This window comes from Stegastes partitus, unplaced genomic scaffold (assembly GCF_000690725.1).
Source record: "Stegastes partitus isolate 25-593 unplaced genomic scaffold, Stegastes_partitus-1.0.2 Scaffold158, whole genome shotgun sequence".
NCBI classification, from domain to species: domain Eukaryota; kingdom Metazoa; phylum Chordata; class Actinopteri; family Pomacentridae; genus Stegastes; species Stegastes partitus.
The window spans coordinates 602,846-614,760 of record NW_007577889.1 but is presented as its reverse complement, the minus strand read 5'-3'; the positions used below and the strand labels follow the sequence as shown (position 1 = coordinate 614,760).

The window sequence follows — 11,915 nt, the reverse complement described above, 5'->3', positions numbered from 1 at the left end:
CATTTATGACACTAAATAAAATACTACGGTTATGATCCTGCAATATTAATGATTATGCATAATTTACCTGATAAATATATTTATTAAGACTGTGCAGTGCAACATATAATATGCATTAAACTAAATAACTTGAATGCCACGGTTGGAAACCAGCAATATTATATTCTCTAACAAATTTAAAGCCAAGACCCTACAAAAGTGTATATATGAAAAGCCAAACTAATCCAGATTTTCCCGATGAACCTGAGTAATGCAGGGTAACAGGACTTGTCTTAATATAATATCTGGGTTAAAGGGTTAAGTCAAGTTTGCAGGCTGTATTAGAATGTGTAAACAAACAAGGGAATTTAAAAAAAAAAAAAAAAAAAAAAGTAATACGATGATAAAGTTGCACTAAAGATATACATATAATATTTCTGCTCACCTTTTACCAAGTTAATCGTTCATGTTTTTAACAAATGTGTATTAAAGTGCCACCATATTTGCTTTTCAGCGTTTCCAGGTAGGAACGTTTGTTCGCACACATGGTTTCCACCCGGCGGACTGTATTGGTAGAACGCGCAGTGACGTCCTTTCCTCCCCACGTGAAGTGCTCCGTACATGTGAGGAGACGTACGTCCAGTTTCAGCAGTTTACTGAGTGGTTTTAAGACCGCTACGTCCCATATTTCCATCTTATGGTTATCGATAGCAGCAGCATGGAGCCCGCAGAGGAGGAGGCGCAGCTCGGCCAGGAGTCAGAGGATGAGTACAGCGAGTTGTCCGACAGTGAGGTGAGTTTACACCGACAACGTTAGCATAATGCTAACAGCCGCTATCCAGACCCCCGTTGGACCAAAGAGAACATCGTTATATCTCCTATTTAGAAAGAGTCGAACATAGCGGCCAGTAAATCTCGTTGCTGCTTCTGTTGGATTCTGTGAAGTGTTTTTCTGACAGTAAATGAGACAGATAACACTCTTTGTTTACAGCAGGTGAAGGTAGAGGAGCAGATAATGCAGTATGGAGCCTACATGTTCATGTTTAATACGACTGTCGAGCTTTGCTTTAGCGTGTTGTGAATGTACTTAAAGCCCTCACGTGACAATGTGTGTTCAGCATAAAACTAAATGCATGCACCTAACCACATGTGTACTCCTCAGCTTCAAGAAGCTTTCTCAAAAGGGTTGTTGAAACCTGGAATGAATGTAATGGTGGAGAAATCCAAGAAGTTCGTCAACAATGTGGTGAGTAACTCAAAGTGTTAAATGACCATTGTATTTAAGTTCATTTTATTTTGACAAACTGTATGTCACTTTTATTGCCGTACAATACAGAATGGTAAAGTACAAAACAGTAGAGTTAAACTGGAAACTCCCAAGATGTAAAAAAATTAATTAAAAATTAAAAAAGCTTAAACAGGGGGATTGTTATTTAAGTCAGTAGTGCAGCTTCAGGAGAAATGCAAGTTTCCATTAAAGCCAATAACAAGTGATGCTGTTCGATCAGTATATTTAACCAAGTACAACATGGACACGGTAGATATTTGACGAGCACAGAGCAGCTAAATCAACTCCTGTTCTCCTTATTGGGTTGCTGTACTTTTACTTTGGTAGTAATTTACAATTCTATGATTATAAAGTTGAAATAATAGCCCAGCAGTTGTCTTTTTTACTTCTGTGTATGACTTTACGATTATCGGATTTTAGCGATGCAAAGCAGCAGCTTGTAAACGACTGCTGTTTAACATGTAGTCTTAATGAACGATTATTCAGTCTCTCTTTAATTCTTCGTTTAGTCACAGCAACAGAAAAATCTGTAATATGAACCGCTTTACTGGCAATTTGGGTGTATTAAAATACAATCTGTTAACACAGAGAGAAGCAAACGCACTGAAATTGCCTTTGCGCCAAATAGGTCTTCTCTATTGTCTTTACTAGAGACAAGCACGACTGGTATCATGGCACAACATTTACGCAGTGATACTGAAGTTAAATCAACAAATGTTGACGGCTTTCAGCATCAGTGTCGTCCATTGTGCCAACGAACCATGGCAGCTCCATTAAAAGATCAGTGTGAGGGTTTTTAATGGCATCTATTAGCACGAATAAAAAATAATATTCAGAATTATGTTTTGATTAATGTATAGTCAAATAAGAATTTGCTGTGTTTTCATTTACCTTAGAATGAGCTCTTTATTTCTAAACAGTTAACGATTCTTCTTCAACGATGTTTTCTTACCATCTTTCTAGAGTAGCCTAGAATAGACAAGCCAAACACTGTATTTTAGAGATGAGCTTTCATGTTTTTAGTGACCACTGTTCTGACTACTGCAGACTTGGAAAGCAAACAGCAGACAGTTGAGTTGATGTGGTTCAGTTGATTTAACAGGTAAAGGTTGGTTTGTCACACACATGGTCGCATTGCCCATGTGTGTGACAAACTAACATGTAGGGGTACTATGGCTGACAATGATTTTGTACTTTTTTTTACTGGATATAGCACCTGGTTACTGATTGGATTGTTGCACCACGTCTGTGATTATTACTGAGGCGTGGTAAACATAGTAGGCAGACTTAGTGCATGGGGGTTTCTAGAGAATTTACAACATCCCACTGCTTGTTGGTACTATTGATGGAATACATGTACAAATCAAAGTACCTCTAAAGTCCTGTAGCGACTACTTCAGTCATAAACAATTCATTGATTCATACAAATAAATGATAAAGGTGTGGATGACAAATAATCTCCTTACGCAGTCTCTCCTCAAAACAAGCATTTGTTCTAAACACCTTTTTTTTTTTTTTGATACATGCAAATTTGCTGTGCGTTGTTTATAGTCTACGTAGTCACAAATTTTGGGCTGCATGCAAACTTGGGCTGATGACAAAATTTACGTCGTGCAGAGCCGTGTGGATATGCAAACGTGTAAAGCATTAATTAGCCTTTAGCAGGGGAGAACGAGGCAAGGGGTATTCAGTTGACTGCAGTCTGCAACCTCACCACTAGATGCCACTAAATCCTACACACTATTATTTTAAAAGCATGACCAGCTTGGTGTGCTCCTATTAGCAGATAGTTATGGTATACAGAAAACCTGAACCCTATAAACCATGATGAACAAGGCTGTTAGATTGTTGTAGGCTTGTAATAGCATTATCTAATATATGTTGTTTAATATGCAATTGTACTATGTTAACATGCAGGAGGGGATGAAGCATTGTCTGGCTGACTTGCGTAAAAATCTTCCCTGGGTGGAGAGGTTAGACCTGACCAATCTGCCAGCTGAAGACATTCTCAGCAAAGTTGAGGGGAAAGTTTCAGCTCTGGCCAATGGAGAAGTCAATGCCAACGATGACTTCCAGAGGGAGATGTTCTTGTAAGTGACCATAACTTAATTTTTTTGATGTTGCGTTTATGTGTATGTGTTCTGTTCTGAAGGCTGGGATCATACATGCTTTCTCAGAAAATTAAACAGCCCAGTTGTCATGGAAATGCAACAATTTGAAGTTTTTTTGGGGGGGATTTCTTGTCTACTTTGTCTCAAGATTTAAGCACCATCCACAAATAGAACAATTTACTCATCAATTTGTAGCTGACAGTTACTGGTGAAGGTTCACACTTCAACAGTGACAGTTCACCCACATTTTATTTTTTTGTAATACAGTTTATAGATCAAAGCTGTAACTTAACATGACTTTAAATTATTCAGGTATGATATGTAGGTTGTGTCTGCAGTTGTTCAGGATTGTTGAAAACCACAAAGATGAACTGCTCTTCCATTTTGTTGTGTTTAAAGTAGTTGGAAACAAAATTGTGAATGTTCTTTCCTTTTGGGAAACTCAGTGATTGCACATTCTTTGAATTGCCTCAAAGTTGAGATAACTGGCTACTCACCTACTTTGCATTGCCAACACTTGTTTAGCCTGTTATCGTTACATGTCACTGAATTTCATTGACATTTCATGGTTTCTGGTTGTCACAAGGCTGCTAGTGTCTCCATGTGTGTACGCCCCGTAACGACTAGTAATAATAAGTTTATTTACACACATCCAAAATTATGGTCAAATATTAATTTTGCATTTGAGTGAGTGCAGAGAACTAACTTGGGCAGAGTAAGAACTTCAGAGAATGCTGGTTGCTTTAAATGTGTGGTGTAGGTTTTCCTACTGGATAAAACTATATTTGACATCAACACTTCCATGCTACTAGATTAACTGTGTGCTAGAAAACATCTTGACACAGCTGCAGAGTTCATATCCAAAGTCCTTTTTGTTTGTGTTGAACTTCAGCTACCGCCAAGCTCAAGCTGCAGTCTTGGAGGCCCTGCCCCTCCTCAACAAGCACGGCATAGCCACCAAGAGGCCCGACGATTACTTTGCAGAGATGGCCAAGTCAGATCAGCAGATGCAGAAGGTGAGCTGGTTCTTCAGCACAAGAATGACACCGTGTTTTGACAAATGGGATTAAAGAAAAAGAAGTTTTATTCTCAAGATGAATTTAGTAATTCAGACGTATCATTATATTCCGTAAGAGCAAAACTACAGCCGCTGCTTGTTTCTTGTTTCACATGTTCAATACTATCGGTAGCAGATATGTGATAACGGTGAATTCAGATTTACATGAAAGAGGCAGTTAGAGTCTTTGTTCCTTTACATCCTATAAGTGCTCACCCAGATTGTATAATAATTCTCATTCCATTTTTGGTTCATGAACTCTGTACAGTTGCTCTGTCCTGCTGTCAGGCTTGAATTCAAATGTCAGAACAAAGAAATGAAATATTTTCTTCCTCTGTTTAGATCAGGAAAAAGCTGATGTCAAAGCAGATGAGTCTGGAGAAGTCTGAGAAGGCCAAGAAACTACGTGAACAGAGGAAGTTTGGCAAGAAGGTCAGTCCCAGTTTGCAAAGATTTCTTACTTTTGTAACAAAGAAGCCAATTCAAACCATTTAACAAATGAGGAAGTAACATGAATTTTGATTCTATGTCAGGTCCAAATAGAAGTGATCCAGAAGAGACAGAAGGAGAAGAAGGCGATGATGACGGCTGTAAAGAAATACCAGAAAGGTGGGTTTTTACATGTGCAGCTTGGAGCTTTTATATTGAAATTTGTTTAGAATTTTCTCACCACACAAAAGTAAAAAATGCATTAGTGTCAAATATTGTCGACTGGGAAAATGTGACTTGTAATTTGTTGCAACATGATCTTTGTGTGTGTTTTTTTTCTAAATCCAAGCCAAGTTTTAACATTTCTGATCATCCTCACTTGTAGGAATGACGGACAAACTGGACTTCTTAGAAGGAGAGAAGAAAACGGGTAAAGATTCTTCTGAAGCGTCAAAGAAAGCAATGAACAAGAAGGGGTAAGGCATGAACTTTTCAACCGTGCACACTGCAATCATAAATTGTAAGCTTAGCATTTATTTTTCCTCTTGACATGTGTGGCGTTGTTACAAAAAACCTCAAACTTTACTGTTATTTTGACAGCCCCAACGCTAAGAGAAAATACAAGGACAAGAAGTTTGGCTTTGGAGGCAAAAAGAGTGGAAAGAAGTGGAACACCAAGGAGAGCTTCAACGATGTTTCCAGTTTTCGTGCCAAAGTGGCTCATGCCAAGGGAGGGAAGAAAGGCAAAGGAGGAAAACAAAATGTGAGTCACACACACATATAAAAGGCACTGAGTAATTTATTACATGTAGAGAACTTGTCAGATGGAAGTATATAGTTAGTAAGAATACACCTAATTTCTTTTACTTGGGCTTTCAGAAACGTCCGGGCAAGTCTGTACGCAAGAAGATGAAGAGTCGCTCGTAAAAAGCTGACAGGCTGGTTAACAGACTGGACTTGGACATTGCTTCTAGGCAGGATTTGCCAGACCTGCTCACTAGTTGTGTAGGGGAACACGAGCTGTTCTTCTTCACTTTATATATAACATGCCTTCGATAAAATGTGTCAGGATTGATGGAGGACAACGTAAACCAGCTTCAAGCCACACAGAGAGACGTCCTGTCTCATTGCTAAGAAGGCTGTTTGAAGGACCAGACAACTAAAGTCAAGAGCGGATTGCATTGAGCGACCCAAGTTGCTTTACTACACGCAATTTCCATAAGGCTCATAAAGAGAAGTTAATTAAGTAATGACCATAGATAAGTTTTTATTGTCTGTGGCCGCTATTGTCTCTATAGGGTGGATTTAGTGCCCACTCTGTTATTACACCTCAGTATTTACTCACACCTCCCTGCTGTCCGGTTGACACTGTGTGTTCTTCTGAGTCTGGTGTATTCTGTTTTATTTTTTCTAACTCGGCTCCTTGACTCATTGATTCTCTCCCATGTGACATGGCATTTTATAATATTGAGCAGCTGTCAGTTTTGCCCTTTCCTATTCATTAATATGATTAGTATGGGTTGGGTGAATGTGCTTTGTATAGACCTGTGCAAATGTTTCCCCTGCCAAGTGTTTTTCTTAGTTTGCTAAGATGGAAATACAGAAAGGGCAGACTGTGCTGACACCTGTGTGTTTGTATGATAAACAAATTCATTTGAACTCACTTCTCTCTGCTTTTCATGGTTTAATTTGATGTTCGTCAGGCAAATTCTTGGTGTAGCTGTACATGGTGACCCACGTGAACTAAAGCGGCAGCCCAAATCATTGGTTTTTGGTGATGTCCGTACGGCATCTGGGGAAGTTGAGTCTGCTGTCGTGACGGTTTGATGGGATCTGGGAGGGAAAAAATGGACAGTTAGTATTTAGAAGTTAGTGTATGAGTAAGATCAGGGGAGTGTGCCACGAAGTAAGATGAATGAGTTAGTGAGGTAAGTTAAGCTTGAAGCCAGAGTTATCAATGTCATGAAGGTGGCACTCTTTTAACTTGACTAGGTCACCATGGTAACAGATGCTGGACAGCTGACCTGCTCTGTAGGAGGTCCTGGTCAGAGTTTGGGATTGAAGTCAGCCATAAGAATCACATTTACACCAGTTGTTTTCCTGATAATTTTCTCCATGTGATACTGATTCTTAGCTGAGGAATTATATCTGCAAACTGTTACCCCATACATGAGTCATTGCTCTGAATGAAGCCATACTGTTTCTGTACGTACGTTGCCACAAGGGCCTACTTGCTTTTAGTTGGTCATGCAGATTAGGCATTAATATGTTTTTATGTTTGGTCCTGGTTTGCTTTCAAGTCCGTTTTACTGTGATGGTGTTGCAGTGAATAGAACAGATTAGAAAATGTATATTGGTAGATAGCCTAATTCAATGGTTCTTCTAGTCCAGTACCAATCACTGGTTGCTATGGTGATTCCCACCTGTCAGTAGAAGGTGAGAAAGCAGACAGACAGATTAAGGATTAGACCCTTGAAGAAACGGTCACAGGTCAAAATGTTTAAGTTGTATTAGGACCATTCTTTCACTGTGAAGCATGAACTCATTTTGAACAAGTTGATGTATTTTCATGTACATGCTATTATACAGATTTGGTGACAGGTTAGAGAGAGCCCACAAGTCCCACAGCAATGAGATTCAGACTGTGAAAGAGGACAAAAATACCTACGTTTTTATGTATAAATTTTTCACGTAGAGTAAAAACAGTGATGAGACAAAGTTAACTGCACATTGCTCAAAATTTAAACTAGGCATTGATGCCACCCACTCTGAAAAGATATCAAAACACGGATTTAAGCAAATGGCATTTAAAGCCTTGTGACCTGTCTAAACTTTAAATGAAATTTCTACTGTAAAAATATTCCAGAGCTACAGGGTTCCAAAGACGCCTGGGTTTTGGGACTTGTTAACAGGCTATTGCATTTTAGTGATGGTGTAAGCCATATTCAGATCCTAGTAAAATAAAAGCACCATTACCCTCATTTAATATTAAAATGTTTTGCCAAGACTCTTGATACACCAACCAACTTAACACAACTTGTGTCGCAAAGCTAATACTGATGTACAGTCTATTGCAAACTCAGTCCGGCTGGTTTTTGTGCACAAATCAATCAGTTTTTGTTGGGTCCACTTTTTTATGACAGTTGGACAGCGGCTTACATTGTGGGAATTTCCCTACGGTCACTTTGGGGGGTTCATAATATTTTCTTTTTTGAAATAGAATCAAATCTCTATGGTTCCTTTTCAGAGAAAACCCCTTCCTCGTCACACTCAACATGACTGTGTGACTCATTTACGACAGTTTTATTACAGATATTAAATCTCCCAGTTGTATCAACTTTGGTACTTTAACAAACTTATAAACCAGCCACAACTGCTTTTTACTGTGGTGTATTCTTGTTACCAAAAAATGCATCTCTATGCACAAAGTTGTCCACACAGTTTAAATCAGCTGCCATATAAAACCCTTAAAGTGTTGGAGTTAATTTTAAAACATGAGTATTCAGCCCCTTTTGAGACTGAGGGAAAAAGAAGAAGTCAAAGCTAATTCTGTATGTCTCTGTCTCTAATCTTTTTTTAAAGAGCACACTCTCCCTAAAATACAATTTTCTATACATTTAGTTCAGGAATGATCAGGTTTTACAAACCAAAACTAAGGGGACTTCACTACAGTTGAGGAACAGAAAATGTATTTGCATGCACGTTAACAAGTTACACTGGGAGCCCTCTGCTTATAATTCAGCCTGTAGTTTGATTACTAGTTAATAAACTGGTAACTGAACACACTGACACTTGAGTTTTCCTCACCAGTGGAGTTGCCACCCATCCAATCTCCTGACTCTCAGTAAGTGGCCTTGAATATTTCTTGCTGGGCACCTCCTGGGCCTTGTGGTAAGCCTTGAGGAAGTCCACTGGAAAGAAAGAGACAATCAGTTACCTGGAGGCACTAAACGATAACTCTGTCCATTTATGTCATCCTGTTTAGCATCACAGTGGACAACAGTCGCGTGTCTTCAACTGTAATTTTTCTAAAACAGAGGAAATAAGCAGAAGCAAATGATTCTTTCTCTTCAATTTCAAGGAAAACTTACAGTCCTCTTCAAAAACTTCTGTTGGTTTCCTAGACATGGGTTTGTCTGGCAGGATGTGCACTGAAAGACAGCAGACATTGGAAGTAAAAGAAGATGATATGACAATTTATACAGAGTTTATTGTAACAACAGATACACTGCCAGATAACCAGAATTGCAGAAAGCAACACACTCCCAACTGTCTTTTACTCCAATTAGCCACAATATTACCTGACGGATAAAGTGAATACTATTGATCATGTTGTTACAATGGCACCTGTCAAGGAAAGGGATTTGCAGTAGCCTATTAGGTGGTGAACAGTCAGTTCTTGAAGATGTGCTGGGAGCAAGAAAAATAGGCCTAACTGCAGGTGGGGTGATCCAAACATCTACCAAAAGTGGTCCAAAGAAGGCCAGCTAGTGTGGTTGTAACCCGGCAGAGTTACACTAGTTTAAATTGCTGAAAAACCTTAATGATGGCCATGACAGAATAGTATCGGCACACGTTTTATCACAGCTTGCTATATACTCGACTGTGTGGCTGCAGCCCAGTCAGTGTTGACGGTGACCCCTGTCCACTGCAGAGAGCACCCACAATGGGCATCTGAGTGTCAGAACTGGACCATGGAGCAACAGAAAAAAGTGGCCTGACACTCTGGTGTGTGTGCATTGTTTATCTGAGGCTGAGACAGCAGCAGGATGAGCTGTGGGAGGAACTTAAGCCAGCAGAGACACTCTGGGGAATATTCTGCTGGGAAACTTTGGGTGTTACTTTGACACATACCACCTACATAAACATTGTGACAGACCACATTCACCCCTTCCAGTATTCCCTGATGGCAGTTGCCTCTTTCAGCTACATAATACACCCTGTCACACTGCAAAAATTATAAATTCCCAAGATCTCAATCTGACTAAGCACCACACATCTTCCAGGACCAGCTGCACCATAATCAGAGCACAAAAGGAAGGACACACTGGTTCTAATGTTGTATTTCCACCATTTAGTGTATGTAGTGCCTATAAGGGATACCTCAGTATCTGTGCAATATTTCAAGTCTGAATCATCCAGTACAGGAAAATAACAATAATTAAGTAATATGCATCCTGGTGTCCACACACAGCAGGTCCAAGGCCCCACCATCTCTGGTTTGGGGAGAATGGTAGAGAGCGATCAGAGACTGAGGGTGTGATGTTTGCAGCTGGGACACTGAGTTATCGATGAGTTCACAGGCTGTAGCAGCATCAGCCAAGGGGGGATGTAAACTGCAATCACCAGGACCTGTGAGAACTCCCTTGGCAGGTAAAACGGCCGCAAACCAACCGCTAGCAGTTCAACATCCTTTGTGCAGTGCTGCTCTTTAACGTTGACGTGCCAGCATTACACCATCTCTCATTCACATACATGGCGCGTCCTCCGCCTTTCTTCTTATCACTGTCCTTCAAGCTCCGGCCTGCTCTGACCAGGTGAAATCTGTCCAAAGTTACAAGCGAGTCCGGACTGAGTTCGTTCAGCCATGACTCCGTGAACAACATAAGAGTGCAGGTCAGCGATGTTAGCTGTTAGCTCTTCCAGCCCGTGAGGGAGAGACCTCACATTTCCCATGATGACTCCTGCCCTGCATCCCCTCTTCCTCCAGCTCATCGGATATATCTGGTCTCTCCCGCGACGCTGGCTTGGTCTGGCTCAGCACCAACAGCTGTAGTGTAAAACAATAGACCCATGGCTGGACCCCAAAAACTTGCAAAAAATGAAAATAAAAATAAAATTATATATATATATATATATATGGTAGTTAAAGTTTTTTTCTGGGACCAAATGTGCTCCTGCAAACAGGGTCAGTGATGCAGCAGCAGTTTTATATTAAATAGATATGTATTGTTTTATTAGTTAGACATATTGTACCATATATATTTTAATTTACTGTTTTTTTTTATTGTTGTCACTTTCATTAATAGAATCACATAAAATCTGGTCTGCCCTTTGGTTGTGGTGTGGAACCTTCACTTGGGGGTCCTAGTACCCCACGTACGTTTTTGCTCGCCCACCGTGGCCTCTAAATGGGTTTTCCCGCCTTACCCTCCTGTGGGAGGTAAACAAGACTATGCTGCTGTTGTCTGTGTTATCTAATGTACATAATTTCACTTATAAGTTTACTTTCCCGGTTCTAATATGTTGTTCTATCACTGTAGCTGTACAAGTCGAGAACTGACAGTGGATTTTGTGTATGTTTTTTTTTCTTATTATTATTTTTTTTTATCGTCTGTCAAGTTTCAAAAAACGGAGATCGCCTCCAAAGAGATCTGTGTTTCGGCTCATCACACAACGTAGTACAGAAACCACCGGTTACACTCTGATAAGTTTCCTCTCTGTGATACTGTTTTTTCATGTCACCTCTTTGCTCATTTAGCTGAACAGAATCAAAAACTAGCTTACTCACGTTTCCGGTACGGATTGATGCTGAACTCGGTGTGGAGTTTCTGCACTCTTTGTTCTTTCCTTACGGTCTCTGTGTGGATTGCGTTTTGACGGACCAAATCCAGTTTCTCTTTTCCTGCCATGGTAAAAAAAACAAACAAACAAACAAACAAAAAACCTCTCACTGTTACTGTGGTCAAACCGAAGCTGCTCCAGAGCCGTAAAGGACGTTATACGTGAGCGTATGTGCGTTACCTAGCAACAGTAAACACCCGCGCGAGCTGCAGCAGTGAGACTCCAACAGCAGATGGAGCCACGCGCTCAGGTGTGATCTCATCCATTCACCCACATAACCCTGCAGTCTGAATCTCAGCTGTATTAAAATAGCAAATAAATAAAAATAACTCAGCAGTTCTAATATACCAAATCACCAGAGTTCTAATATGTGAAATAAAATTAAGGATTTTAGAGGATTTCAGTAACTACATGTACATATACAATAGTACCTGTGCATGTGTCGCCCTCATTAAAAACACAAACAAAGCAGAGAGCTTTCATTTAA

The 11,915-nt window shown here is 39.9% G+C and overlaps 2 protein-coding genes across 2 annotated transcripts; one reads left to right on the top strand and one right to left on the bottom strand.

The window, feature by feature from the left end:
* Positions 1-577: 577 nt before the first annotated feature.
* On the top strand, positions 578-6,527 carry ebna1bp2 (EBNA1 binding protein 2). Its single transcript, XM_008279418.1, has 9 exons — positions 578-772; positions 1,142-1,225; positions 3,185-3,357; positions 4,271-4,394; positions 4,778-4,867; positions 4,969-5,044; positions 5,250-5,340; positions 5,465-5,627; positions 5,744-6,527. Exons 1-9 carry the CDS (start codon positions 677-679, stop codon positions 5,789-5,791), a joined length of 945 nt encoding a protein of 314 aa, XP_008277640.1. The 5' UTR covers positions 578-676; the 3' UTR covers positions 5,792-6,527.
* cfap144 (cilia and flagella associated protein 144) lies at positions 5,997-11,549 on the bottom strand. The gene is made up of 4 exons (XM_008279419.1): positions 11,376-11,549; positions 8,956-9,015; positions 8,672-8,775; positions 5,997-6,697 (listed from the first exon to the last, which is right to left on the bottom strand). The coding sequence occupies exons 1-4, from the start codon at positions 11,494-11,496 to the stop codon at positions 6,626-6,628; spliced, it is 357 nt and encodes a 118-aa protein (XP_008277641.1). The 5' UTR covers positions 11,497-11,549; the 3' UTR covers positions 5,997-6,625.
* Positions 11,550-11,915: the final 366 nt, after the last annotated feature.

Coding starts and splice junctions, on each gene's coding strand:
- cfap144 (XM_008279419.1), bottom strand. CDS start 11,496: ATGGCAGGAAAAGAGAAACTGGATTTGGTCCGTCAAAACGCAATCCAC. Junction 8,776..8,955: donor AGAAGTTTTTGAAGAGGACT/GTAAGTTTTCCT, acceptor CTTTCTTTCCAG/TGGACTTCCTCAAGGCTTAC. Junction 6,698..8,671: donor GATGGGTGGCAACTCCACTG/GTGAGGAAAACT, acceptor TTTCCCTCCCAG/ATCCCATCAAACCGTCACGA.
- ebna1bp2 (XM_008279418.1), top strand. CDS start 677: ATGGTTATCGATAGCAGCAGCATGGAGCCCGCAGAGGAGGAGGCGCAG. Junction 3,358..4,270: donor TTCCAGAGGGAGATGTTCTT/GTAAGTGACCAT, acceptor GTTGAACTTCAG/CTACCGCCAAGCTCAAGCTG. Junction 4,868..4,968: donor AGAGGAAGTTTGGCAAGAAG/GTCAGTCCCAGT, acceptor ATTCTATGTCAG/GTCCAAATAGAAGTGATCCA.